Here is a 24696-nt window from a genome sequence, read left to right on the forward strand (position 1 = left end):
TAAATGTTTGATAAGGCATTGAAATTCATGAGGCAATAGACCTTTTTTGAGATAGCGAACATGGTGAATTTTGGTCTAGCTTCAGTACAAACATCATGCCTTGTATGGTGTTGTTTGTGCCGAATCTAGACCACAATGCATCCTCTTTATCAAACTCAGAAAAGGCCTCGATCCGCCCAGGACAGATGACTCTGGATGAAAGTTGTGTCGATGCTTTGTGGTTGATCCACGACAGCAATAGATGATAATGATGATAAATAAATTATGTATAAAAGAAAAAATTTACCTGTTCCCTGTGAAAGTTTACTGGCATCAACAGCATCTTTGATGCTTGACTTTAGATTTTCTCTGAGGTTGTCCACAATATTTTCCACAGTGACAGACAGACAACCTAGATTATAGAACACTTGAAGTGCTGTCGCAACTTGAGTTTGATTCTGCAAATAGCAACCAAGTTAAGTGAATGAGCAAGTGAATGAATGAATGAATGAATGTATGAATGCATGAATGAATAGTAGATGAAAGGATGAATGGATGGTTGAATGAATGAATGGATGGATGGATGGATGGATGGATGGATGGATGGATGGATGGATGGATGGATGGATGGATGGATGGATGGATGGATGGATGGATGGATGGATGGATGGATGGATGGAAGGAAGAAAGGACATCATACCTGTGATTCAATTCCTTGCTCTAACATTTTTTGTGCCTGAATTTCAACTTCTTTTTTTGCTTCCGCAATCATTTTCATATCATTCTCCACAACCTAAAAAAATGTAGAGAAAAAATGTTATCATCATTTCTATCGCATAATATGTTATTTACCACCTGGTATCTAATCATACTCAGAATAAACAATTTGGACTTAATGTAGAATGAAAACAATGCCAAACCACTGCCAAGCCAATCTGAAACCTAGACTGCACAAGAATTCTAATTCTAATTCCAAAGTTGGAATGCATTGTTTTCATTCTACAATTTGATTTGTTCTCGCTGTCTAGGTGGCCCCGGGTAAAGTAGTCACACTGTAAGACAGTTTGTGATTCTTTTAAATACCTGTATTCCTGATAGGTCAGCACCTTGCACAAGATAATCTTAAATTTAAAAAAGCATACAAAGTCTAAATCAATATTCCTTAACACACGAGCAGCAGTAAGGGGGACTCGCGATCGATGCCGTATATTTGCGGGTTTTACCCGGGAAATTACGAACGCGGGTACAGCAGATTTACGGGATTTCCCGCGAAAAGTCCCTTACTGCTGCTCTGTTGGGTACTGCAAACGGAGGTAAAAAATATCTTATAAATATACGATGCACGAATGTAAGAAGTTCGTTAACGACTTTTGCATAATTTGTCTAAGACCTAAAGTTATCGTACCTAAGCCAGAACCCTTTTGGTGTTGTGGTAAGAAAATGCAAATAGAAGACGACACGTCAGCGCAGTGTTACGAATGTGGTAAGAATATTCGTAATGCCGTACCAAATGCTACCAGAGAGCAGTATTACGCCAATGGAGGTCGTAAGAAGACTCCATACAAAAGAATAAAATACTTCAGAGACTGGATGAGTCATATCCAAGGTTATCGACCGGTATATTTAAACAACGAAGTAAAGAAGAAAATCATAGACCATTTAGAAGAACCAACGCCACAAAGCCTACGGAAGACATTGAAAACATTAAAACTAGGGAAATATTACAAAGCTATTCCCTATCTTTTGTCTGAAATTACCGGTAAGTCTATTCCCGAGGTTTCTGATATGACAAAAGCCGAGTGGATGTTTTGTCGGCTGGATAAGGATATTCCTTATTACCCTGACGTAATCTACGAAATATTTTACGAAATTGACCCCAACCACCCCCTGTTAGAATGGATTCCGAGAAGATAGTGAATCTTATGGCATAAGATGAGCGAATAGCATAAATCTTATGCCATAAGATGAGCGAATAGCATAAATCTTATGCCATAAGATGAGTAATTAGCATAAATCTTATGGCATAAGATTACGCGTAATTTCTAGACTGACGTTCGATATGTAAATAGAATCCCGTCACGCTCTTTTCAAAGCAGATGTTTACTGAGCAAGCTTTCTTTGAAGCTCTTCTTTCGCTTCTTGATAGATCTTTTTGCGAGATTCCTCGGAAAGATCTTTTACGACTGTTTTTTTATTCCTTATGTCCGACTTTAGTTTCTCGTATTTGTCTTCTTCGGCCAGAATAAGCGAGAATTCTACGTCGTCTATCTTTCTGTCACGCAAGGCCTTTGAGACAAGATCGGTAATAGTATTTACTTTAGCCCTTGACAGAGCTATTGTAGTGTCATGCTTAGATATTTTGCTTGACAACTGTTTCATAATGCCCGTAGCAACAGCAGAAATAATACCACAGGCTGCCCCAACGCCGGCCAAAGGAACTCCAACGATTATTCCCGGTCCAGTAAGCGAAGTAGCAACGCCGGTGCCTGTTAACGCCACGGACATGGATCCTGAGGTTATCGCAATCTTATGTAGCGTACTCCGGGCTCTAACGTATTTCTTCCTAACTTTTTCGTAGTGTTTTGCTTGTCCTTCCAAGTAAGCCAGGATTAAGTTCGCTTTATTCAGACGAAAGTTTTCGGCGTTTAGTTCGTTAGGTGTAGCATAGGGAACATCTGGATACAACTTAGGTGCTGATGGTATAACATCCATTATATATACTAATGTACGACGCTTTTGGGAATGATATTGAGGAGCAGCCACATCATGACAACCGGAACTATGCCAACTGGAGAGCATTTAGGAAGATGTTTCCGCATGCGGATGCTAGTAAGTTTGAAAGGAGACCCGATGGGATTTACTATAACGGCTCCAGGATGTACAGCAATGAGGATTTGGAGCCAAAGAACCCAAAACCCAAGCATAAAGAAAGGCAGCCTAACTTTCCAGAGAATTTATTACCGTCAACCCAGAATTACCCATTTTACGATAACAAAGGCGGAGCGGATGACTTTGCTAAGATGGTTACCTCCTTAGAAATCCCCGTGGGTTCTACGACTTTCAAAATAAAAGTCAGAGACATCTTTAGAGAAACTGCCATGAAACATACCTCGGGGAAAGAATCCAGAGAATGGTTATCAGGTCCCAACATGCGGTATTGGCCGCAGCAGTTAAACTTTGCTGTCTGGGCTGCTACTAAAGGATGCGGTATAGCCGCGGACATGTTCCATATTCCTTTCCTGCGATTTCATGTTGCTTTTACTATTCGTAGGATATTGTTTGAGTTAGGAGCGCCGCTTCCTAGTGACACTATCTTTAACCCGAAGGATAACAAATATGACAAAGTCGCATGGGAGCGATTAAGGAATGAGTTTAAGCTTACCAACCCTGATTTTCGCAACAAAGAGGGTGCCGCCCATGGTTTAGGAGAGACTTACACCTATGCTTCGTATGTTGGCGCCAGCATAGAAACTCCGGGTATGGGGTATCCTAGCAGATGGGAATTCTCCGACTTAGGGGGTAAAGCGTCAAAAGGTGACTTGATTTACTACATAGAAAGCAAAGAAAAGTATCCTTGGGCGCCTTTCTTTGCCGCAAAGGGCATTGGACTGAAGAATTTAGCAAGGATTAATCGAAGCATCGAAGCCTTTGTTTACTGCATTCTAGGAGCCCAGGTTAGCACTCGCAGCCCCATCGTAGATGCCAGTGGTGCGTCACAGGAAACGCAACAAGTATTCCTTGTCCTCTTCGAAAGCGCTGTTATCGAGAATGAGATTTCTAAGTCAGTTCAAAGATATCAACTTGCGGTGCAGCAATCTAAAGTGCGGCTAGATTACGCCTTGTCGCCCGGTTGTTGGCTAATGCCAAGTAATTTGGTCATCAACGCCGATTCCATCGTGGGTTACAACAACAAGCTGCAGCGAGCTACTAAGAATATGAAGTTTGGGGTGAATGATGTGAACTCTGACATGACCAAGGGCATTCCTCACTTCGTAGAGAAGCCAAAAAAGGAACACGCAGAAAAACCCAAACCAAAGAAGAAGCTCCAAAAGAAGGTCCTGCCTACGATACCCGAGGAATATGACCATAACTTATTAAAAGCCGGCTTAGCAGCTGCAAGCGTTGGTCTGAGTTATTATATATGGCGATGAACAACCCCTACGTAACCGGAGTAGATTGTGTTTATACGACTTACACAGGCGAGAAAAAATACACCCAAGCATCTTGGGTTGATGTCACGGGCATGTCCGTGAATTTGAATTATTCAGGTAAGAAATTGATCCTTTGTAGTATTTGCATTGGTGCGACCAGCCATGCCAACGTAGGATTTCGTTTCTGCGATGACAATGGCATACTACAACCCATGCGCGTAAAAGATAATAACAGGGAGCCTGCGCATTTCTCCGTAGAGCCCAACCCAGGCAGCCTTGAAAATCATTCCGTTTGGACTCTTCATTTGGTTGCCGACTGCCATGGGAAGGTAAAGCTGCAAATGCGCGTAGACGATACGGGAAAGGTTACGGTAAATAGCATAGAGGATCAAAGAGATTACGTTTATAATCACAAAACTATTAGCACCCTTACGGTGCTTAGTCTCTAGATATATATGAACAACCCACATGTAAAGGAAGATTCGCTTTTCTATTATTTAGAGGAGGAGGAGTACTTTGGTGATAGATGGTATGATACCAACCTGCAGGTGAAGGTTGGAGGTCTTGGTATAATCATATGTACTATTAACATTAGTACGTGGAATAACTCTAACGTTGGGTTTAGAATTCTTGATGAGAATGACCGCCCACTACTGCCCTACAGGAAAAAAGATAATAAGAGGCATTTGACTCATTTTACGTTTGAGCCCGCGACCACTAGCGTGGAGAACCTAACACCGGTGACTTTTCATATAATAGCCAACTGTCAACGCGCGAGGCTTCAAGTTCGCCCAAGCGATCGTGCTGCTGCTCACCAAATGGGTTCGGTTGGGATAAATACCGCCTATTCGACAGCTGGTTCTCCGGTGAATGCTGCCTGGAACCATAAGACCATTTCTACTATGACTGCCATACCTTTAGTTCCGCATTATCAAGGCGGCGTGAATACTATCTTTACTTATTCCCAGTCGAGAACACCTCGGATTCCCGACGACGATAAGTCCCCAGTAATACACAAGGATAAGATCAACCCCGCATCTTTTTCAAAAGGACCACCCCAATAGCTACTACGAGGATCCAAATGTTATTCCCCACGAACTTTAACAGTTCTCCGCCAGCCCTAAGTGCCAAGGAAACAACCGAACCCAGCAGCCCAGGAAGACCGGCTGCCATCTTTTTTCCCAAGTCCGTTAGCCCATTGCCTAATTTCTTTACGCCCGCGCCTGTAGCCTTAAGCGTGGATAGGATGACTCCTACTACGGTGCTAATAGCAACCGCGAATGCCAGTGGAACGCCATACTTCACCAGGGCTCTTTTTATTTTTTCCTTGGTGGTAAGCCCCAGCTCCTTTTCCTTACCTTCTATTTGCGTTTGTAATTCCGCAACTCTTTCCTGAAGGGTTTCTATTTCCTTTTGGGCTGCCTCCCTTTCTTCTTCAGGGCGAGTTTGATCTTCGATTATTACTCGCTGTCGATCTATTTCGTACTCCAAGTCTTCGACGGCCTGTTGAAGTTGCCGTATTTGTTCCTCCGCCACTGCCTTGTCCACCATTACTTGCCTTTCTCTGTCGAACAGACTCCATTAACTCTTTTCCTAAGCGCTGTAGTTCTACGTCTTTCCCCGCCGCTTCATTTACCGCAGTCTGTAACCTCATTACCGCATTGCTTTTGTCTTCTAGCAACTTAGTTAACCTAGCTCTAAAGTCTGCGATCTCAGCGGTATGACTCTGTTTGGCTAACTTACTTTGTTTCATGAATTCGTCTTCTATTTCTACTATGCGCGCTTGAAGTGCTTGGTTTTCCTCCTGGACGGCTTCTAATTGCCTATCGATGTTATCCTCTTTCTGGGTTGCTTTGTCATGTCGTTGTCTAATGTCATCGATGGTCACGTTAGCTCTTTGCATTTCATTTTCGAGTTCTTCCCTCTCGGTCATCATCTTATGTATGGCCTCCTTTAAGTGTGAAACTGCGTCGCTATTTTTTGGAAGTTCTTCGAGTTGTTTGGTTTTTTCCTCTTCGGCGGTTTCTAATTGTTCGAGACTTGCTTGATGCTCTTCTCGTACTTCAATTGCGGATCTGAGGGCATCTTTGAAGGCAGGCTTCGAAATGCCTTTGACAAAGGCATCTCGAGCAATTTTCGTTTCCTTTTCTGTCAAAGTTCCTAGCATCGTTAAGTTGGGTGCTCCCAGCGCATTTGTGACTCCTTTTGGAAGCTGGTTGTTAAGCAGGCTGGAATCCCTTCTTTGATACAGGTTATGCCATTTTTCCCTACCCGATTCTCTAACTTGAGCCTGCCCTTTGTCTCCTATTTGGAAGTCCAAGAGAGCCAGTTTTAGGTTTGGGTATCGCTCTCTTAGGTCATTGATGAGTTCCGACGTTAAGTCCGACCGCACGCTAAGGGATTCCATTTGTAAGTATTCTGGAATGGGTTTGTGGGGGTTCTTAGACCTAAATTTATCTCTCAAAGCACGCATAGCATCGCGGGCCCCGACGCCATACTTGTTCAGCAATTTATTAAAAAGGCCTCGGGGGTCTACATTGTCATCAGGAAGCAGGGTTTCATATTCTTCGTCGTTAATATCGACTTGACCTTCTTCGGTGGTGGGATCGAAATCCGTTCCTTCTACTTCCATTATATATGATAAGCTCAAAGTTAAATCCCAACGTATTACCTAAGCAGGTTGGCGGACTGAAAGCAGAACGCACCTTTCACCGGGTTACATTCACGCCTTCTAGCGCAAAGCCTGGAGAAACCTTGTACGTAGGCGTGCCCCGCCTAACGGATAACCTAGTCTTAGTTCCTGGCACCTTGGCTTTAAGGTTTGACCTAGCAATACAACCAGATACCGCAGACACGCGTTATGTCGTTAATAATGCAGGCAGGAACCTTGTTTCCAAAATACGCGTGAAGTTCGCCGGGGAATCCCTTTTGGACTTGAACAGGTACGATTTGTACACCACGTACAAAGACTTATGGTTGACGGCCTTCGACCGCGCGCAAAGGATAGAGCAGGGAATAGCAAGCGCAGCCATACGCAAGGTAAGAAGCGCAACCTCTAGCGCCTCAGGAGAAGACGAAATAAAGGCGGCCTACGGTACTAAATATGTTATTCCATTAGATTTCGAAGTTATCACAAACCACGGTGCATACTACCCAAGGCAGCTAAGTGAACTGCAGTTCGAAGTGACCCTAGCAGATACTACGAACATCCTGCAAGGAAAAGATGTAAGTTCATCAGCCGTGGATCCTTATTCCATCAAGAACTTGGAGCTGCAGTACGAGACGGTATACAGCGAAGACTTAGCTCGTAGCGCTGGCATGGAATACAGCGCCGGGAAGGCTTTTCTTTACGATCACGTTGTGATGTATAAGACGTTCAGCTTTACAAACAACGTCGAAGAGGTTATTAACCAAAGCATTAACCTTCCCAGGCGCAGCCTTACAGGGTTAATGTTACTGTTTGCAAAGACATACACCGCAGGATTGCGTGACTCTGAGGCATTCTTTAATCCTAACATTACCAACGTAGGTGTTAGCATTAACGGAGTGCCTAACGAGGTTTACTCGCAAGGGATAAAGCCCGAGGATATGTACCGGGAAGTCGCGCGCAAGTTTGGTGACCAAATTGCCCCAAAGGAGTTCTTTAAGGATAAGTACGCGTTATGGATTGACATGCGCACCACCAACGACGAAGACCTACATGGGCAGGGCCTACGTTTAGTAAATACGCAGGACGGCATCACATTGGAAATCAAACGCACCAAAGATGCCAGCGACACTACTAAGATAAATACGTACATCTTCGTGGTGTCTGACGCGCAACTGAGCGTAGAAATGAATCAGCTAAAGAGTGTTGCCTATTGATGGCCATAAAAAATATGCTATATATACAATGCTTCGCGTATTTCAAAACAACGAAACCAAACTGCAATGCGTAGTGCAAGGCGACAAACTTTACTTCAAAGCGAAGTCGGTAGCCTCAGCGTTAGATTACAAAAATTCGAGAGACGCGGTTAGGAAACACGTGTCAGAGGAAAATAGGGTAACCCTCGGGTCTATAAAGGGTGTAGCTCAGCGCGACACCCTTAACGAACAGCCACATTCCGTGTATTTAACGGAGGAAGGTCTTTACGAGCTAATATTTGGATCTGAGAAGTTAATTGCTAAAAAGTTCCGTAAATGGGTGTTAGGTGACGTCCTTCCTTCACTAAGGAAAACGGGTAAGTACGAAATAGAACGGCGGTTTGACACCCCAAACAAGTTGGTATTCAAAATAGAAAATGAGTTTGACCTGCATAAAAAGGTGGTTGATTACATCCGCAGGTTTTACCCCCAAATGCTCGTGACCCCTGGCCTAGGTGAATTACAGGATTCGGATGGAAAGCGCATAAAGTGCTGGCAGAAGGGCTACCAACGCGGTCAACCCGACTTAATGATTTTGAATGCACACACTCATTACCGTGGATTCTGTATAGAGCTAAAGACCCCAAAAGGCAACGGCAGGTTATCTGAAGATCAGCAACTACTCCTACAGAGGTATGAAGAAAACGGCTATAAGGTGCTCATAAGCAGCAACTACGACGAAATCTGCAGGGAGATCACTGCGTATGCTGAACACCTACGAATTCCCTGCAGGTGGTGTTGTAAGGTCTTTAAAACCTCGGAAACTTTGGCAACACACTTAAAGATATTTCATAGAATATATGGACAAGGATAAATTTAACGAGTTAAAGTTCATCCAAACACACTGGAGGGATTTAACCGTGGGGGAAATCTACGAGATAAAGAATTATGTGGTCTTCGAAGACTTGGACCGCCTGCGCTTGGTCTTAAAGAATAAAAAAAGAACATACACCCTTTGGGCGCCCGATAGGATAAGGTACGCCATCGAAGGGCAGGACGTTACCCATGTTATGAGTCATGGTAAAAAGGATGGCAGGTGGGCATTTGACGTAGTCAAGTATGAGCCTGAGAGTCCTCTGCATTCGTAAGGACGTCTGCTTTAGGATCCGCAGAGCACCAATGCCCCACAAAGGATCCTTCGGAGAATACCCTGTCGCAATGAAGGCAGGTGTATTTTTTACGTGTTTTGGGAGTCGTAATGCAGTCGGCAGGTAGTTCGCAAGTAATACAGTCCATATATTGAAAGGGTAATTAGAATGCCTCCCAGAAAGGCAGCTGCGTAGGCTAGCATATAACATACCTCAAAAAAAAGACACCCAATAATGTTAACAATTAGGTTAAATCTTTGTTAAGGAATAACATACCTCGAAATAAAGATGTCTGATAACGTTGACATCTAGGTTAAATCTTTGTTAAGGAATAACATACCTCGAAATAAAGATGTCTGATAACGTTGACATCTAGGTTAAATCTTTGTTAAGACACCCGGAAGCTATTTCAAAGAGTGTCTTAGAATGTTAACAATTAGGTTAAGTAATTGTTAAGCAGTTGAAGATATGTTCTTCTTCTCTGATGCAACCACAACGGTCACACTCTTGCCTCCAATACTCCCTTTTAGTCCACGGAACGCCTTCGGCGCGTTCAAAAGAGGGGAAAGTACGGACTATTTTCTTATGGTAATCTATGCGATTCCTTAAGTAATCCTCTTTATGCGGGCAGCGACTCATCAAATCCGCACATTGGTAGCAATCCACGCCTTCTAAGTCGTAGCTCCTAAAGTGGAACTTATAACTTAGTTCATGCGTTTTCCGGTGCGTTTGAAGACGTTGTCGACTACTAAGTATCTTATTGCAGAAACCACACTGCCTGGTCTGATCACAAACTCCTCTCTTTAAGTGTTGCTGCATTCCCAAAGGGAATTCCTTATTGCAGCCCTTGCAAAGTATGCAAATACGCTTGTCCTGATGTTGTCGCATCTTTTGAACAGTACTGAATTCCTTACCACAATCCTTACAAACTTTACTCAATTTCTTTGTGCAAACACCATTACGGACATGGTATTGTAGTCTTTGCTTGGAGCTAAACTTCTTTTTACACGCCGCGCAGTCCATCTATACATAACAGTACGATAACCACTATATAACATCTTAACAATTACTTAACCTAATTGTTAACATTCTAAGACATCTTTATTTCGAGGTATGTCATTGCTTAACAATTACTTAACCTAATTGTTAACATTCTAAGACATCTTTATTTCGAGGTATGTCATTGCTTAACAATTACTTAACCTAATTGTTAACATTCTAAGACATCTTTATTTCGAGGTATGTCATTCCTTAACAATTACTTAACCTAATTGTTAACATTCTAAGACATCTTTATTTCGAGGTATGTCATTCCTTAACAATTACTTAACCTAATTGTTAACATTCTAGGGGGGATATTGAATGAAGTCCTTAATGGACTCCTTAGCCCACGTCGCCATTGTCAACAAGGCGCCAAACCGTTCTGCACGCTTCAGGCCGCACATTTCATCGTACAATTCCTGCACGCGCTCTTTTAACCGGTCTATCTCCTCCCTTTGCATTTCTATGGTGTCTCTTTTATTTTTTGCGTCGGCGACAATTCTTTGCACTGCTTCCACTGGCTCCATCGTATATATAATGGATCCGAACCATATTCCTTGTAACGCTCTGATCGTAGGACCCACCGGCTGCGGTAAAACGCAGTTCGTGGTAGAGCAGCTATTAGGACCCTTTAGATACCGCTTCGACTACATCGTACTGCTTTGCCCCACCTACGTGAATAACCGCACCTGGACGGGCATAGGAGTGAACGATGACGACTTCTTCGTAGATATCTTAGACCCTAACGAGTTATCCAGCCATCTTAAGTTCTGGCACAAGCAATTCCCCAAGAATACACAGACTTTACTCATATTGGATGACATTGCCTGTGGGGACGACGTAAAAAGACGCACCTCCGAATTAGTGAAGCTCGCTTTCAGCGGCAGACACGACAATATCAGCGTTTGGTTGCTCTCGCAGCAGCTTACCAGCGTCTCTAAACCCTTTAGGGAAAACATAGGTTCGCTTGTCGTATTTTATACTCCGAGCCGGAGTGACCTGGAAACCATCTTAAGCGACTACGGAGGCGAGATATCCAAGGAACAGTTGCATGAATACATGCGGCATTTAAAAACGCACCAACATTCCAAAATGATTTTCTCTTTGAGGTTTCCGTATTCCATTAACATATATGGAGATTGAGCAGCTCTTAGATGAAGTCCCCACGCAGCTAGATGAAAGTAACCTCAAGGAACAACTTAACATCCTTGTGTCTTCGGGGAAGTGCAAAGAAATGATAGGTAAGGAACTTACCCATGAGCAGGTTAATAAGTTGTCAGAAGAGGAAGTCAAAAAGTTCCATAAAAGGTACGAGGCCGCCCTTGCAAGTAAGACCACGGACGCCGTAGCAGACTCCGCTATCCGACTTGCGACTAAATTGCTTGGACTTGCACTGCCCATAGACGACGTGGAGCAACTACAGAAGGACATAAGAGATGACTATGTCATATCCCAAGAACTTAAGATAACCTGCGGGTGGTTGTCTTTGAAGTGCGGTAAGTTAATGGCAGTCGCCTCTGCGGCACTTCACGTAGCTCAGCACGTCGACTTGAAGGAGGTACTAGGTTCCTTTGGAACATCTTGGAAGGACTTCAAGAAGGATAGAGAAGTCGAAAAGGTCTTTCAGGCGGCACTTGCTGATGATCAAGTCACCTCAAGTACTTAGTCAAGTCGTTGTCAAGTCGTCCTTAAGTCATTCTCAAGTACTTAGTCAAGTCCTTGTCAAGTCATTGTCAAGTCATTGTCAAGTCGTCCTTAAGTCGTCCTTAAGTCATTCTCAAGTCGTCCTTAAGTCATTTTCAAGTACTTGTCAAGTCATTGTCAAGTCGTCCTTAAGTCATTTTCAAATACTTGTCAAGTCATTGTCAAGTCGTCCTTAAGTCATTTTCAAGTACTTGTCAAGTCATTGTCAAGTCGTCCTTAAGTCATTTTCAAATACTTGTCAAGTCATTGTCAAGTCGTCCTTAAGTCATTTTCAAGTACTTGTCAAGTCATTGTCAAGTCGTCCTTAAGTCATTTTCAAATACTTGTCAAGTCATTGTCAAGTCGTCCTTAAGTCATTTTCAAGTACTTGTCAAGTCCTTCAAGTCCTTAGATATAAATGAGTGAACCAGAGTCGAAGGCAGAGCAGCCCGAGCAAAAGATTACCAAGGCTAAATCTGCAGGCAGAGTTGCCGCGGGGAAGAAGCTCGCAGAGATGAACAGAAAAAACAAAGCCAAAAAAGAAGAAAAGGTGGAGGAAGAGGAATCCTTCATTAATCCTGGGTACGTCATTGGCGCGTTAGGAGTTGCTATAGCAGCAGGCAGCCTTTACTTACAATGGCGGGCTACGAAGCCAAAAGTAAAATTGGAACCAACATATCACGCACCTGTGGAGGTTAGAAAAAGTAAGATCCCTGAAATGGAATAACCTTCTCGCTTTGTAATATAATGTCGACCGCGTTGTTGAAAACTGTTGAAGAAGCAGCTATCATTACTTCCATCGTTGCGGGTATTGGTTGGGTAGGTAAGAAAGTGCTCAAAGAAGACTTTACTGAAGACCCAAGCAAGAGCTTCGCTAATTTTGCTAAGATGACCGCTGCCGTAGGCGGGGCTATCATGGTAAAGGATTACCTACGGAAGGAAAAGTACCTACCTAACATATAATGGTTAGCTTAGTCGCAGGCGGAGTTATTGCAGCTTTAGCATTTACAGGGGCTAATTATGGTGGTAGATATCTGGATAAATTAGTTAGCGGTGATAGAAACGCAGAATCTAACGCCGAAAGGAAAAGACACGACTTAGCGCTGGAGAAATATCAAAGGGACGTGGCGGCTTGGAATGAAAAAAGACAAGCCTACAGGGATTGGTTGGACAAGAACTACCAAGACAAAATGCAGGCGGATAAGAACTTCGAAAACACAGACTACGCCTTCAAACTTTATGCGCAAGCGCATCCCACAGTGGCGTTAAAGAAGCCTGACTTTAAGAATTACTACCAGCCTTCTAAGAAACAAAAAGATAGTGAGTTGGTCTTCGTAGGAGTCGCAGGGCTGGCAGGAGGCGTGGCCTTGGCGTATCTAATATAATGATCGTCTTTTTGGAAAGCAACAAGAATAACTTTACCACTTATCTGAATCCTCCCATCCGCGCGGAAAGGGTCCGGCTGGTTAGTTGTTCTTTGTACAATTCTTGGTATAATTTAATTAATGGCTTTGTCATCGGAACTTCCGGCACCAAACCAAAAATACCAGATTCCCATTACACCCCCATAACACTGGCTAAGGAGCTAGCAAAGCATGGATATACTCTTACCACAGGATTACCCCATGAAATGAAATTCAAGAAAAATAGTGGGAGCGCTAATTTAAAGGACAGTTCATTGGTAGAACTCCTAGGTCTTACTAGTACCACGATCAATGGTCAACTTGACGTGAAATGGAAAGTCGCATCCTCTTACGAAGTCTATTGCGACTTGGTTCATAGTTACAACAATGGAGAAAAGTCTTCTCTTATGTCCAAATTCCTACCTAAGGGTAATCCATTTGACCTGGTAGAATACACTCCCATTTCTTTAAGCTATGATTTGTCCAATTTGGTAGAAAGCATAAACATCACCATTAAGGTGGACGGAAAGACGGTGGATTTCAACGGACGTAAGATCAATCTTGTTTTGGAATTCATATAATGGGCCGCGTAGAGGACAAACTCAAAAGGATTTACTATGGACCTGAAGGTTATTGGAAAGGAGCGTCAGCTATCAAGAAACTCGCGACCGCGGCCAGGGTATCAGATGAAACGGCTAAGAACTGGCTAAGAAAACAAACCCTCTGGCAGGTCTATCTTCCCGTGCCCAAGTACATTCCCAGGCCCAGCTTTACCGTAAATACCCCCAATGAAGTTCATCAGGCGGATTTGCTTTTCTTACCGCACGATAAGGTGAGAAGAAAGACCTATAGATACGCTTTGACCGTAGTGGATATCGCAAGCAGATATAAGGACGCCGAACCCATAACCAGCAAGGATTCTGGGGAAGTCGCAGAAGCCCTAGGTAGGATTTATAAGCGCGTTTTGAAATGGCCTAAGCTGCTGCAAGTGGATGCGGGGACAGAGTTCATGGGGGTGGTTACTAAGACCCTGAAAGACCACAGCACTAAAATTAGGAGAGCCGAAGCTGAGTACCACAGGGGTCAGAGCATCGTCGAAAGATTTAATAAAACCTTGGCCGAGCGTCTCTTTGGGTACCAGTATTGGAAAGAGCTGGAAGATCCCTCCAAACGCAACAGGGAATGGACTCAGAGGCTCCCCCAGGTCATCGCGGCTTTGAACAACGAGGCGGCCAGGGCTACGGGAATGAAACCCAAGGATGCCATAAAAAAGAAACACGTGGAACATAAGTCCTACGTCAGAAGTTCGAGGGCGGTCGGACTAAAGGAAAAAAAGCTCCCCCGCAACATAGTGGTCAGATACCTCTATCAGCCGGGGGAACTCGAAGGTGGCAGTAAGAGAGCCACGGATCCTAACTGGTCTTTGGAAACGTATGAGATTTCGAAGTCCGTCACCAAGGAAGGGCAACCCGTGTTGTATTACCTAAATGGCCCAAGTCGCGGATTTGTCATGGAAGAGCTGCTCATAGTCCCCAAAGACTCAGAGTAGCGCTGCTCCGCGCGCCCGATTACACTCTAGGCATGTCAGCCTTACGTTGCCTCTGCAATGGCCGCGCTTGTTATTTATACGATCCACGGAGAACTGCTGATCGTCATTCGGATCAAACCTCCATAGTAGAGGTATGTTACATTTGGCACACCTTGCCCCTTTCTCATAGACGTCGTCCACGCAGAGGTCGAACGTCATATTTTTTTCTTCGTCGTGGCGCTTGTAGCGAAGGAGTTTCTTCGTAATGTTCTCTTTGGCTACGTCTTCTGGGGTCTTATCGTAACGCAGTTGCGGACCCCAAGCTCTTTTCAATTGCTTGGCGTATTCTACGCGGCTTACGGCGGTGTAAATTAAGTTACTCCAACACAGCCGCTGGTCTATGATCCACATCGTTTCTTTTACGGTTAATCCCTGGGCACTATGTACCGTCATGCAGTAACCAAGTCTCCAATCGGGGTGGGAAGTAATCCTTTCTACGTCTTTCATTTGCACCCAGGCTTTATCGTGGGTAACTGCGTTCTCTAAAGTAATGTCAGTGCCAGGTACCCGTACGTCTCTTTTCTGCATTCTGGTATCTCGGGGCTTATAGCAAACGGGTACGAGATTAGTGGGGAATCTTTCGCGGTGAATATTTAACAGATCTTTTTGAATACGGGCCTGAGAAGCACGCTTACTACTTAAGACAACATCTTTGGGGTTCCAGGCCTGTAAGAATTCCTCATAGGACTTGGCTCGTACTCTCTTACGGAGTACTTTACATTGCTGAGCGTCTGTAAGGCCCCTTAGTTCCGCTTTGAGGTTCCTTACTTGATCCTTGCTACGGTAATCGGTGTTAATTTCCTCTGCGTAATCTACCATTCCTTTTAACCATTCGTGGGGCATTTCCCCTGCTATTGGGGGTGGCTGGCAAGGATCTCCTGCGAAGATTACCTGGCACTTACCTTTTAGGAAGTCTACGAACTCTTTTAGGATTTCTAAGGGCACAGTACAGATTTCATCCCATAAGATCACAGGAGGAATATCATGAATAGCTTCTGGGACCCATTTAGTGCCATTCCAACGAAAGAAACTATGGTAAGTTTGTGCTTCAAAGCCCATAGCGGTGAGTTCGCGTTCTAAACGATGTGTAGGAGTTAATGCGGTTACTTTAGGGAATAGTTGCAGGACTCTGGTAGTCTTACCACTGCCTCCTGTTCCGTAAAGATAAGAGAAGCGGTGGTAAGAAATGGGGTCTGTGACACTTGGTAATGGTTCCTCAGTCGGGGTTACCGTTCCTTTAGCATGATTACCGTCGTAGGTTACTCTTGCTCGCCAGGCCTTTATCTCTTCGTCCTTGACCCTCCATTGCCCGCTTTCTGCTAATTCGTCGTCGGTGTAGAACTCTTGCATCTTTTCGAGCACTGCAGGTTTGACGTACAAAGAGTCAGTAGCTACTCTTGGAATGTCTTCCTTGTCAAACCGCAGCAACATCGCTAAGAGATTAATGTGGGCGTAAGCTAACATGCTAGCACGCAGATGGTAATACTGCGGTCTGTGGTCTTGATAGTAACACAAGGCATTCCATTGTTGCAGGGAATCTGTGAAATGATCCCACTTCTCTACTGACACCATTGAACCTTGGTCGTGAGCTCGTTGCACGAGGAAGCTTAATTCTCCTTTATCTGTGATTAAGCGGCGTTGCATGTGCTTCTCCCCTTCCTTTGCGCCCTGAGTGAACTTACCAATAACTATGCGGGCGGTAGCATTGTCTTCTGGCAACCATTTGGTAAACTCCCGGCGACATAATATTGCCTCATGAGCAGCGTACGTAAGGAGTTTCCGTTCTTCAAGGAACTTTAATAGCGGCACAGGGATCCATTCCTTTTCTTGCAGATGCTTCCCATACCACGCGTAAATTATGGGATGTAATCCCTCCTTTAGCTTCCAGCTGGTCAATCTAACGAATCCTGTCGCTGGGGCATCGTACGTACCATCCAAAGCTACCCTAAAGAATTGGCTGCCCGGATGTCCGTAACGGTCATAATACTCTTTACAATCTCCTAGGCCTTTGAAAGACGCAGGGTAACAATGTTTCATATCCAGCGAGACATACTCGTCCTCGTCGTATTCCATATTCCAAAGACCTCCGTGACCATGTTCTATGCAGGCTTTTGGAATTGGAAGGTCGCTAGGAGTCGGCTTCCAGCCATTACGCTTCTTTGCGGCTAAGAAGTCCAGGGAACGAGAACTTAATACTTCGGGAAAATCTTCACCCAGGTCTTCACAAACGCTGTCTATCTTCAGCTGTTCCATTTCGGGTCTATACAAAGTACCGTCTTGTGTCATAAATTGCCTACCTTCTGCGTCCATTAACCAGATGGAATTCTCATGAACCAAGTCTGCTAACGGAGATACTTTGTAGACTGAGGTCTTAACCTTCTTAGGAAACCTTAGTTCCCGCCAAGCGTGCCCATTATGTTGGTAGATAACAATAGGAGCTCCTCTACCTCCATATTTGTGAGTCCCAGAGTAAATAAACCCGTCTGTGATATCTTTGACGTGTATGCGCCGCTCTAATGCCACTTCCAACTTCTTAATATTGGCTATGGTTCCTCCAGTCTTGCGGGTAGAATGCTCCCACTTTCGAATGGCTTCTCGGCGCTTTAAGGTTAACTTACCACCACGGGAAGCATCTTCAAAGAATTCCCGGACTAACTTACCAACACAATTACCAGGATGTCGCATTGGTGGTAACTTCTTTACATCTGGCGTGGGCATTTCATACGCCCCGTAAATTACCACTGTAACAGGGTAAGCAACCTCATAGAATAACATGTCAATTCCTTCTAATGCTCCCGGGTTGGTAGCCTTACTTAAGACGAACAGGTTCTTTTTACCAGACGCTCTAATGGGATTGCGGCCCCTTTCAATAATCCATTCCCCGTCCAGATACTTTATAAAGGTCAACTCCAAACGGTAATTACCTTCGGGCATTAGGTCGATTATCTGTTCTGCTCTTTCCTGTGTCATAGTCTCATCCGTATTACCTTCCATAAATGTCGTAAAGGCAAAGTCTGCGTCTAACCTGTCCAGAACCTGGGTTCTGAGTTTGCGCACAGTCTTGTTCTTGATACTTTTGATGGTATCCATTATATACGAAGTATTTTATACTTCGTTTGCAGTACCCAACAGAGCAGCAGTAAGGGACTTTTCGCGGGAAATCCCGTAAATCTGCTGTACCCGCGTTCGTAATTTCCCGGGTAAAACCCGCAAATATACGGCATCGATCGCGAGTCCCCCTTACTGCTGCTACACGGATACATCCTTATAACAAATTTATAGGCTTATGGCAAAGTGCAACAACAAACAGCCTACCTAGTTCACACAAGCTCTGTGCAGCTTTTGTAATTTCCCTAACTCCACCTTGAAGTTGTTGCTGTAATCTTTTAGTCAGGTATAAAATCCTTATGACTCTTCTAAGGACATCACAAGCAGCCTTAGAGAAAGGGAGAGGTTTAGAAGAAATAAATATAAGAAGGAAAAAATTTTGTCTTATCTGTGCTAGCAATAGGACGTTTGCACAATATATGGCTTCATTGACCTCTACTACCAGACTCCCTTGCACACTTTCTTTTGTTCAGTTATTAGCACCAACTGTCTTGCTATTCTCATGAGGGAATACAAATTGAAATGAGAATTTGCGAAGCTTTATGGCAGTGGAAGTAAAATGATGCCATCATGCAAATGTCCTATACTCCAAAAACATATTGCTAATGGTACCTGTAGTCTTCGAAGTTGGGCAGTTCTTGAGACTATTTTGTTATGAGGCTCAACAATCTGTTGTTGTATTCTGCAAAAAAAGGGATAAATGAATAAACGAATTGAAAATGAATGAATGATTACATAATGGATGGATAAATGGATGATGGATGGATAAATTGATAAATGGATGATGGATGGATAAATGGATGGATGGATGAATGGATGAATGGATGGATAAATGGATGATGCACACAATGAATTGGTTCTTTCATTTATGTATTATAGGCCCTTTGCAGATAAACAACCATGTGCTGATTAATTCACTGAGAGCAAATGAATGAATATTTTGACTCCCATGGGTGAAATTTACTGGAGAGCAAACAAACTTTCTACAACCTGTTTTGAGAGATCATAATAAAATTACATTTCATAACACACTGGATACACATCTTTTCATTCTATCAGTTCTTTACAAGTAGCTAAAACGAATCATCAATTTAATATAAAAACAAAAATTTTGCCCTCCAGTACAGACATGTGACTGTTAACTGCAAAGGGCCTATTCACAGACATCAAATTTATGGATGACAAGCATGTTACCTTCCAACAGAAGCCATGAGTGAGTTAATTCTTCCTTGCATCATCTGTAGAACACCTGAGGGAAGTGGAACAAGGCTCATCAACTACTGCACTTCTTGTGGTTGATATTGTTTATATATTTGTACATAACATATGTTATATCTTATCACCAAGATTACCTTCTAGTGTTTCAATTCCAGTTGCTTGTTGAAGGAGATCATCATGATGTTCAACAACCTAGAAAAACAAATAACAAACAAATAACAAAAACAAAAAAACTAGGTTGAAATCTTTTAAATTTTTTTAAATATACATACGTAAAATTGGCCAAATTTCATCATTGAACAATATTCTCAAAGTACAAAGCATATAAACACAAAAGTATACGTTCAATCCACCTGGGCATGTAGTTCCTTATCCAGTAGACTAACTCCATCAGCTAGCTTAGCCAGTGACTCACTAATAGCTCGTCCTTGAATGATACTGTTCGCATACGATCGAGCATCAAAACCTTCCTCCAGAAACTGTTTGTACGTCTCTAAACAAAGAGAATAACAAGTATACGTTTCAAAGTTGACCTATGATTGGGATTGTTAAAGAAAAATAACCAAGATGAAAGAAAAATGGTGGAATATTTACCGTCGTTTTGAAGATGTCCCAACAAGTCGGCATCCATCTTGGATTTGTTGTACGAAGAGAAACAGCTGACAAGAGTAACTGCATGCTCAGCCGCATTTTTTATAACCAGGGAGGGGAGGGTGACAATATCTACAGCAAATAAAGATCACAGGACGTTTATGAGCAAAAGTTTCCATCATCAGATTTTTTTAAAAGTTTTGCAAGATGAAAGAACATCATACTAAAAGTAAAATAAGCAAATAACAAGACGTTCTTGGAGCGTGCACTGGGGTTGCCCAAATGTGCGGGTATATGCTGGAGCTTTGGCTAGGGGGTACTTTGGAACATTATAGGTGTATGTTTTTCCAGAACTTGCGAACTCTAAAGATATATGCGGTTTTGTAGACGGAGAAAACAACGTTGCGTTACTGATGTCACTAACTTTTAATACTCTCTCCATCTTAAATTACGCAATAACCTTTGATATGACAAAGATTCGTTTTGACTGACGAAATAAATTTATTCATTCCAATAACCTAGTACATGCCAATTTAGCGACATAAATTCATTTAGAAATATGTTTAAATGGTTGTTATAATTGTTTTTCGCTAACCGTTTTGAAGTTCATTAGGCGTTCATTGGGTTGCCTTATCATGCACAGAGGCCTCGTTGCAATTTAGCCAACAACAAAAAAAAAAAGGGATGTTAATGTTTCACAGAAAATAATGATTTCGTTTAACTTGTCTAAGACGATCTTCTCCCTTAAGGTGTTCTCTACATGATTTGCAGGTTCTGCCTTTTCATGAATGTCCCATTAATTACTTGTCAATACAGGATCTTGCGCCATGACGCAACAAGATCAAATATCCCAATGTTCTCTGTCAGAATCACCAACGGCACCACCCACCAGTCCTTTGCGGGCATATGATGATCCAAGCTAAGTGCAATAAATGTTCTTGTCAGTAAACTTTGCCAGGAAAGATAGGAAACCATAGGTCTACTTTTCGCGGATCGATGTTGCTTATATGACTGATAACGTCTGATCGAACTTATACCGCGGCTTATAAGCAATCCGAATAGGAATAAATATTTTTTCCCTCTTTAAAAGATTGCCTTATTGTTGAAGATTTAAATCTAATAAAAAATAAATGGATTAAAAGAAAAAGAAAAATTTTATGTGGACTACGGGATTCGAACCCACCAAAAGAGATATAAAAAAAAAAAAAAAAAAAAAAAAAAAAAACGATTCCACTGTGCCATACCCCCGAGACATCCGCAGAGCTGAGGCGGCGTATGGACTTCGGACCTGACGGCGATTAAATCCTTCTGCCCTTGGGTGTACGAATTACGCAAGAAAATGTTCTAGCCAAAGCATCAGGGGAGAGACCAGCCGGCCCCCAGACCATATAGGCTAATCCCTTGCATCTCTGCCACGCACGGAATCGGTTGAAAATATAACGTTAAAAAGCCTAGTCTATTCGGTGCATTGTTTTCACGGCTATTGTTATGCTGATTCACCTGGAACCGTGGTCCAGTGGATAAATGCGTTGTTGTTCAACTATACTGAGTCAAGCTCTTCTGAGGAGGGTTAACACTTGGATGGGTGACCTAAAAATTATACCTACTCACCGCTTTTGCTCCTGTTTTCCTTTTTTTTTTTTTTTTTTTAATAATACTATTTTCTGCTTTCACATCCCCATAATGCCTTGCATCTTTGGGGGGTAACCAATCAAAAAACTGTCCCAAATTGAAATGTTTCTTAATTGAATTTATACTATACCTGCTTTTATCTGTACAATACTAATTATTAGTTTATTCCAAGTTATCTTTGCGTGTACAGATCATCAAGAGTTTTGGTCTTACAGAAAATGTATTGACTTACGAAAAAATGTTTAAAATTTACCTTAAACGTCTTCAAGCTTCTGTGTTTTTCTGTTTTTTACTTCTTCATTTTATTTTTGTATACAAAAAGACGCAAAGTATTATGGGGATGTGAAAGTAGAGAATATAAATAGTGAAACATTCTATTTTTGAGCAACCTATTCCTTTCTACCCAAATGCATCAAATTGAAATCTAGCTAAAGAGGAAAATCCTTGGGGGAAAAATTTTAGAAATTACACCAACAGAAGGCGTCCCTCTGAAGCGTGTGCTGGAGTGCGGAGTAGCGAGTTTTACCGAAGATCATACCACTCAAAACTAACTATGCTCAAAAGGACATTAATTTGATTAAGATGTGCAAATTGCACTCGACGAAGAACTGTTGAAAACTCTGGTTCATTTGAATAGTCAGCCAGTTTCAATGTTTTCTTAGTTGCCAATGTATGTTTGGCAACATGCGCCTGTATACTTCCAGATATTTCTACGGCATTTATTTAAAACACCCGAATTCTGGGTGTCGCTTTGTCACGTGTCCAGCCAACGCCAGGGTCTTCTCTCTTGAACGTGAGAGGGCCCTGGGGACGAGCTTGGGTTACAGACGTGACGTCATGTTGTTTTGTAGTCAGGTGATTTCCACTTGAAGAGCATCAAAATGGCTTCGACAAAAACAGAAGGTAAACTTTCTGGTAAAACAGTTCTTATAACTGCTGCTGCTCAAGGCATTGGCCATGCTTCTGCTATCAAGTGCGCAGAGGAAGGCGCCAAAGTCATCGCTACAGACATCAATGCAGAGAAACTGAAAGAGCTTGAAATACACCCTGGAAATATCCAGACAAGCGTACTTGACGTGACCGACGATGAGGCGATTAAGAAGCTCGTTTCAGGCTTGGAGAGCATCGATGTTCTCTTTAATTGTGCTGGAATAGTCTTTGGAGGGAATATTTTAGAGTGCACTGAGAAAGAATGGGACCTTACTTTTGATGTTAATGTCAAGTCAATGTTCAGGCTGACAAAGGAAGTCTTGCCCAAAATGTTAGAAAAAGGTGAAGTGCACTTGTTTCTTATCGTAGGCTATTTCGAATACTTATACCCTAGGTCATAGTTAGCTGTTAGCCTAGATTTTGTAGAGTCTAAAATAATATTAGCTATGCAGGGATTTAGATTTTTGTTCAGAGTATGAACCTAGTCTGGTCTCCATGTGATGCCAATGGCTTGGGATAGGGGGGGGGGGGGGGGGGACTGTTGACGTTAAATCTAACGATGCATTCCCCCCGGGGCCCCAGGGCATTCTCCATATAGTTGATGTATGGTAGTCCCCCTTTCCCAGGGTTTATTAATATTATAATAATCCTGACGATATCCAAACTCTTTATACTATTATAGGTTCTGGCTCCATTATCAATATGTCTTCTGCTGCATCAAGTGTCATGGGGGTCCCAAACAGATTCAGTTATTCAGCCTCCAAAGGGGCTGTGATTGGATTTACTAAAGCACTTGCTGCGGACTTCATCACTAAGGGGATTCGCTGTAATGCTATTTGCCCTTGCACCATTCATACTCCTTCTTTGCAATCAAGGATTGATTCAGCCCCTGATCCCAAGAAGGCCTTGGAAGGCTACATTTCTAGGCAAGCAATGGGAAGGTTTGGGAAACCAGAAGAAGTTGCATCCCTTGTTGTGTTTTTAGCTTCTGATGATTCAAGCCTTATCACTGGCCAAGATATCCGAATCGATGGTGGTTGGATGTTATCAAAATAATTCCACATACCTTGGTTAGGGACTGATTGTTTATAATATCATAAGGGAGAGGGGGTACAATTTTAAGTTAAAATAAAAATAAATAAAATAATAATAAATGGGAATAACAGGGGATTCCACAGAGTGGCTTTTCTCCTCCCCCCCCCCCCCCAACAATACAACAATAAACGGTCGGTCCCTAATATCCAGAAATTCCATATGCTATATTTCCTTTGGAGTTTTAAAGGGCAGTTCTAAAAATGAAAATCTATTTTAAATAAAACTTAATATTTGATTAACTCAGGCTATTAGTTGTTATTATTAAAAAAGACAATAAGCAAGTTTAATTTTAAAGTCATTAATAATTATACAAACAAAAATTATCATGTTAAACACAGGGGTCAGGGGGAGGGGGGTGGAAGTTGTTGAGTTATGATCCTATGCAGACATAAAAATTGGATAAAGTATCTTTATGATTAACATGTACCAAAATCATGGATAAGGCTTGGTTAGAATTTTATTTCATACAGTGAAGTGTCCTGTAGACAAAACTTCATCTGTGAAAAGTATTGCTTAAGTGCCATGATTTGAAAGCCCTTATCAAATGACTAATGACGGCCTTCACTTTTCATTGATATCTTTTTGCTTTTTGTTGGTGAGATATATATACAGTCAATGTCATTAACGCTGTCCACCAAAAAAAGACATTTACACATTTACAAATTTACATGTACATTTAGACTAAAAGATATATCACGTGTTTCATTATGTATTCTTTGCCTCATGTGCGTTAGCCTGAACTTTAAATGTAAAATTCAACTTGTGAATCGAAAATCCAGAATGCCCTGACCATTTAGTGAGGATTTAAAATGGAGAATGGTATTTCAGCATTTGTTTTATGCCAGAACCTTCGAGGAAAACGTGATATTTCTTTTAGTCATATTACGCTACTGGACATTGAGCTGAACATGGCTAGTGTAGATGCTGGTCTTACTATGACTGTAGCTAGGAACGTTGCCAATACAATATCTATCATGATCTATGTAAACAGCCAAGTGTGAGCAGCTGGTGAGTCATGCAATGTGCCATAGACAATATTTTTCATCTTTTTGACCTAACGCTTTCCTATTTCTGATCACAATAGACCAGAATTCATCTAGGCATAATATTTTCTGATTTTAGATCACATCATTGTCTTGAGAATAAAATTCTTTATTTGATAAATAGGGTGGAGTGGATACATTTATTGGATAACAGCATCCGCTTATCCACTGGATAAGGATTTGTCCTCCAGATAGCGCTATCCATTCTTCGTACAACCGGGCCCTGATGTTTAGAAATTCAAC

The 24696-nt window shown here is 42.4% G+C and overlaps 2 protein-coding genes across 2 annotated transcripts in view; one reads left to right on the forward strand and one right to left on the reverse strand.

The window, feature by feature from the left end:
• The window catches only part of LOC116301452 (conserved oligomeric Golgi complex subunit 5), a 44478-nt gene extending 24656 nt beyond the window's left edge, over positions 1–19822 (reverse strand). The window contains exons 1-9 of the mRNA XM_089034828.1: positions 19757–19822; positions 19516–19655; positions 19297–19354; positions 19139–19193; positions 18557–18626; positions 18152–18272; positions 1063–1100; positions 680–772; positions 287–437 (exon numbers count right to left, since the gene is read on the reverse strand). Of these exons, the coding sequence (XP_088890954.1) occupies positions 287–437; positions 680–772; positions 1063–1100; positions 18152–18272; positions 18557–18626; positions 19139–19193; positions 19297–19354; positions 19516–19655; positions 19757–19793 (763 nt within the window). The 5' untranslated portion in view covers positions 19794–19822. The remainder of the gene's footprint in view (positions 1–286; positions 438–679; positions 773–1062; positions 1101–18151; positions 18273–18556; positions 18627–19138; positions 19194–19296; positions 19355–19515; positions 19656–19756) is intronic.
• Positions 19823–22228: 2406 nt separating this feature from the next.
• LOC116290964 (dehydrogenase/reductase SDR family member 6) lies at positions 22229–24574 on the forward strand. Its single transcript, XM_031698088.2, has 2 exons — positions 22229–22657; positions 22998–24574. The coding sequence occupies exons 1-2, from the start codon at positions 22267–22269 to the stop codon at positions 23369–23371; spliced, it is 765 nt and encodes a 254-aa protein (XP_031553948.1). The 5' UTR covers positions 22229–22266; the 3' UTR covers positions 23372–24574.
• Positions 24575–24696: the final 122 nt, after the last annotated feature.

Source organism: Actinia tenebrosa, unplaced genomic scaffold (assembly GCF_029948245.1).
Source record: "Actinia tenebrosa isolate PJP-AT-01 unplaced genomic scaffold, QUT_ActTen_1.0 PGA_scaffold3__52_contigs__length_22856419, whole genome shotgun sequence".
NCBI lineage: Eukaryota > Metazoa > Cnidaria > Anthozoa > Actiniaria > Actiniidae > Actinia > Actinia tenebrosa.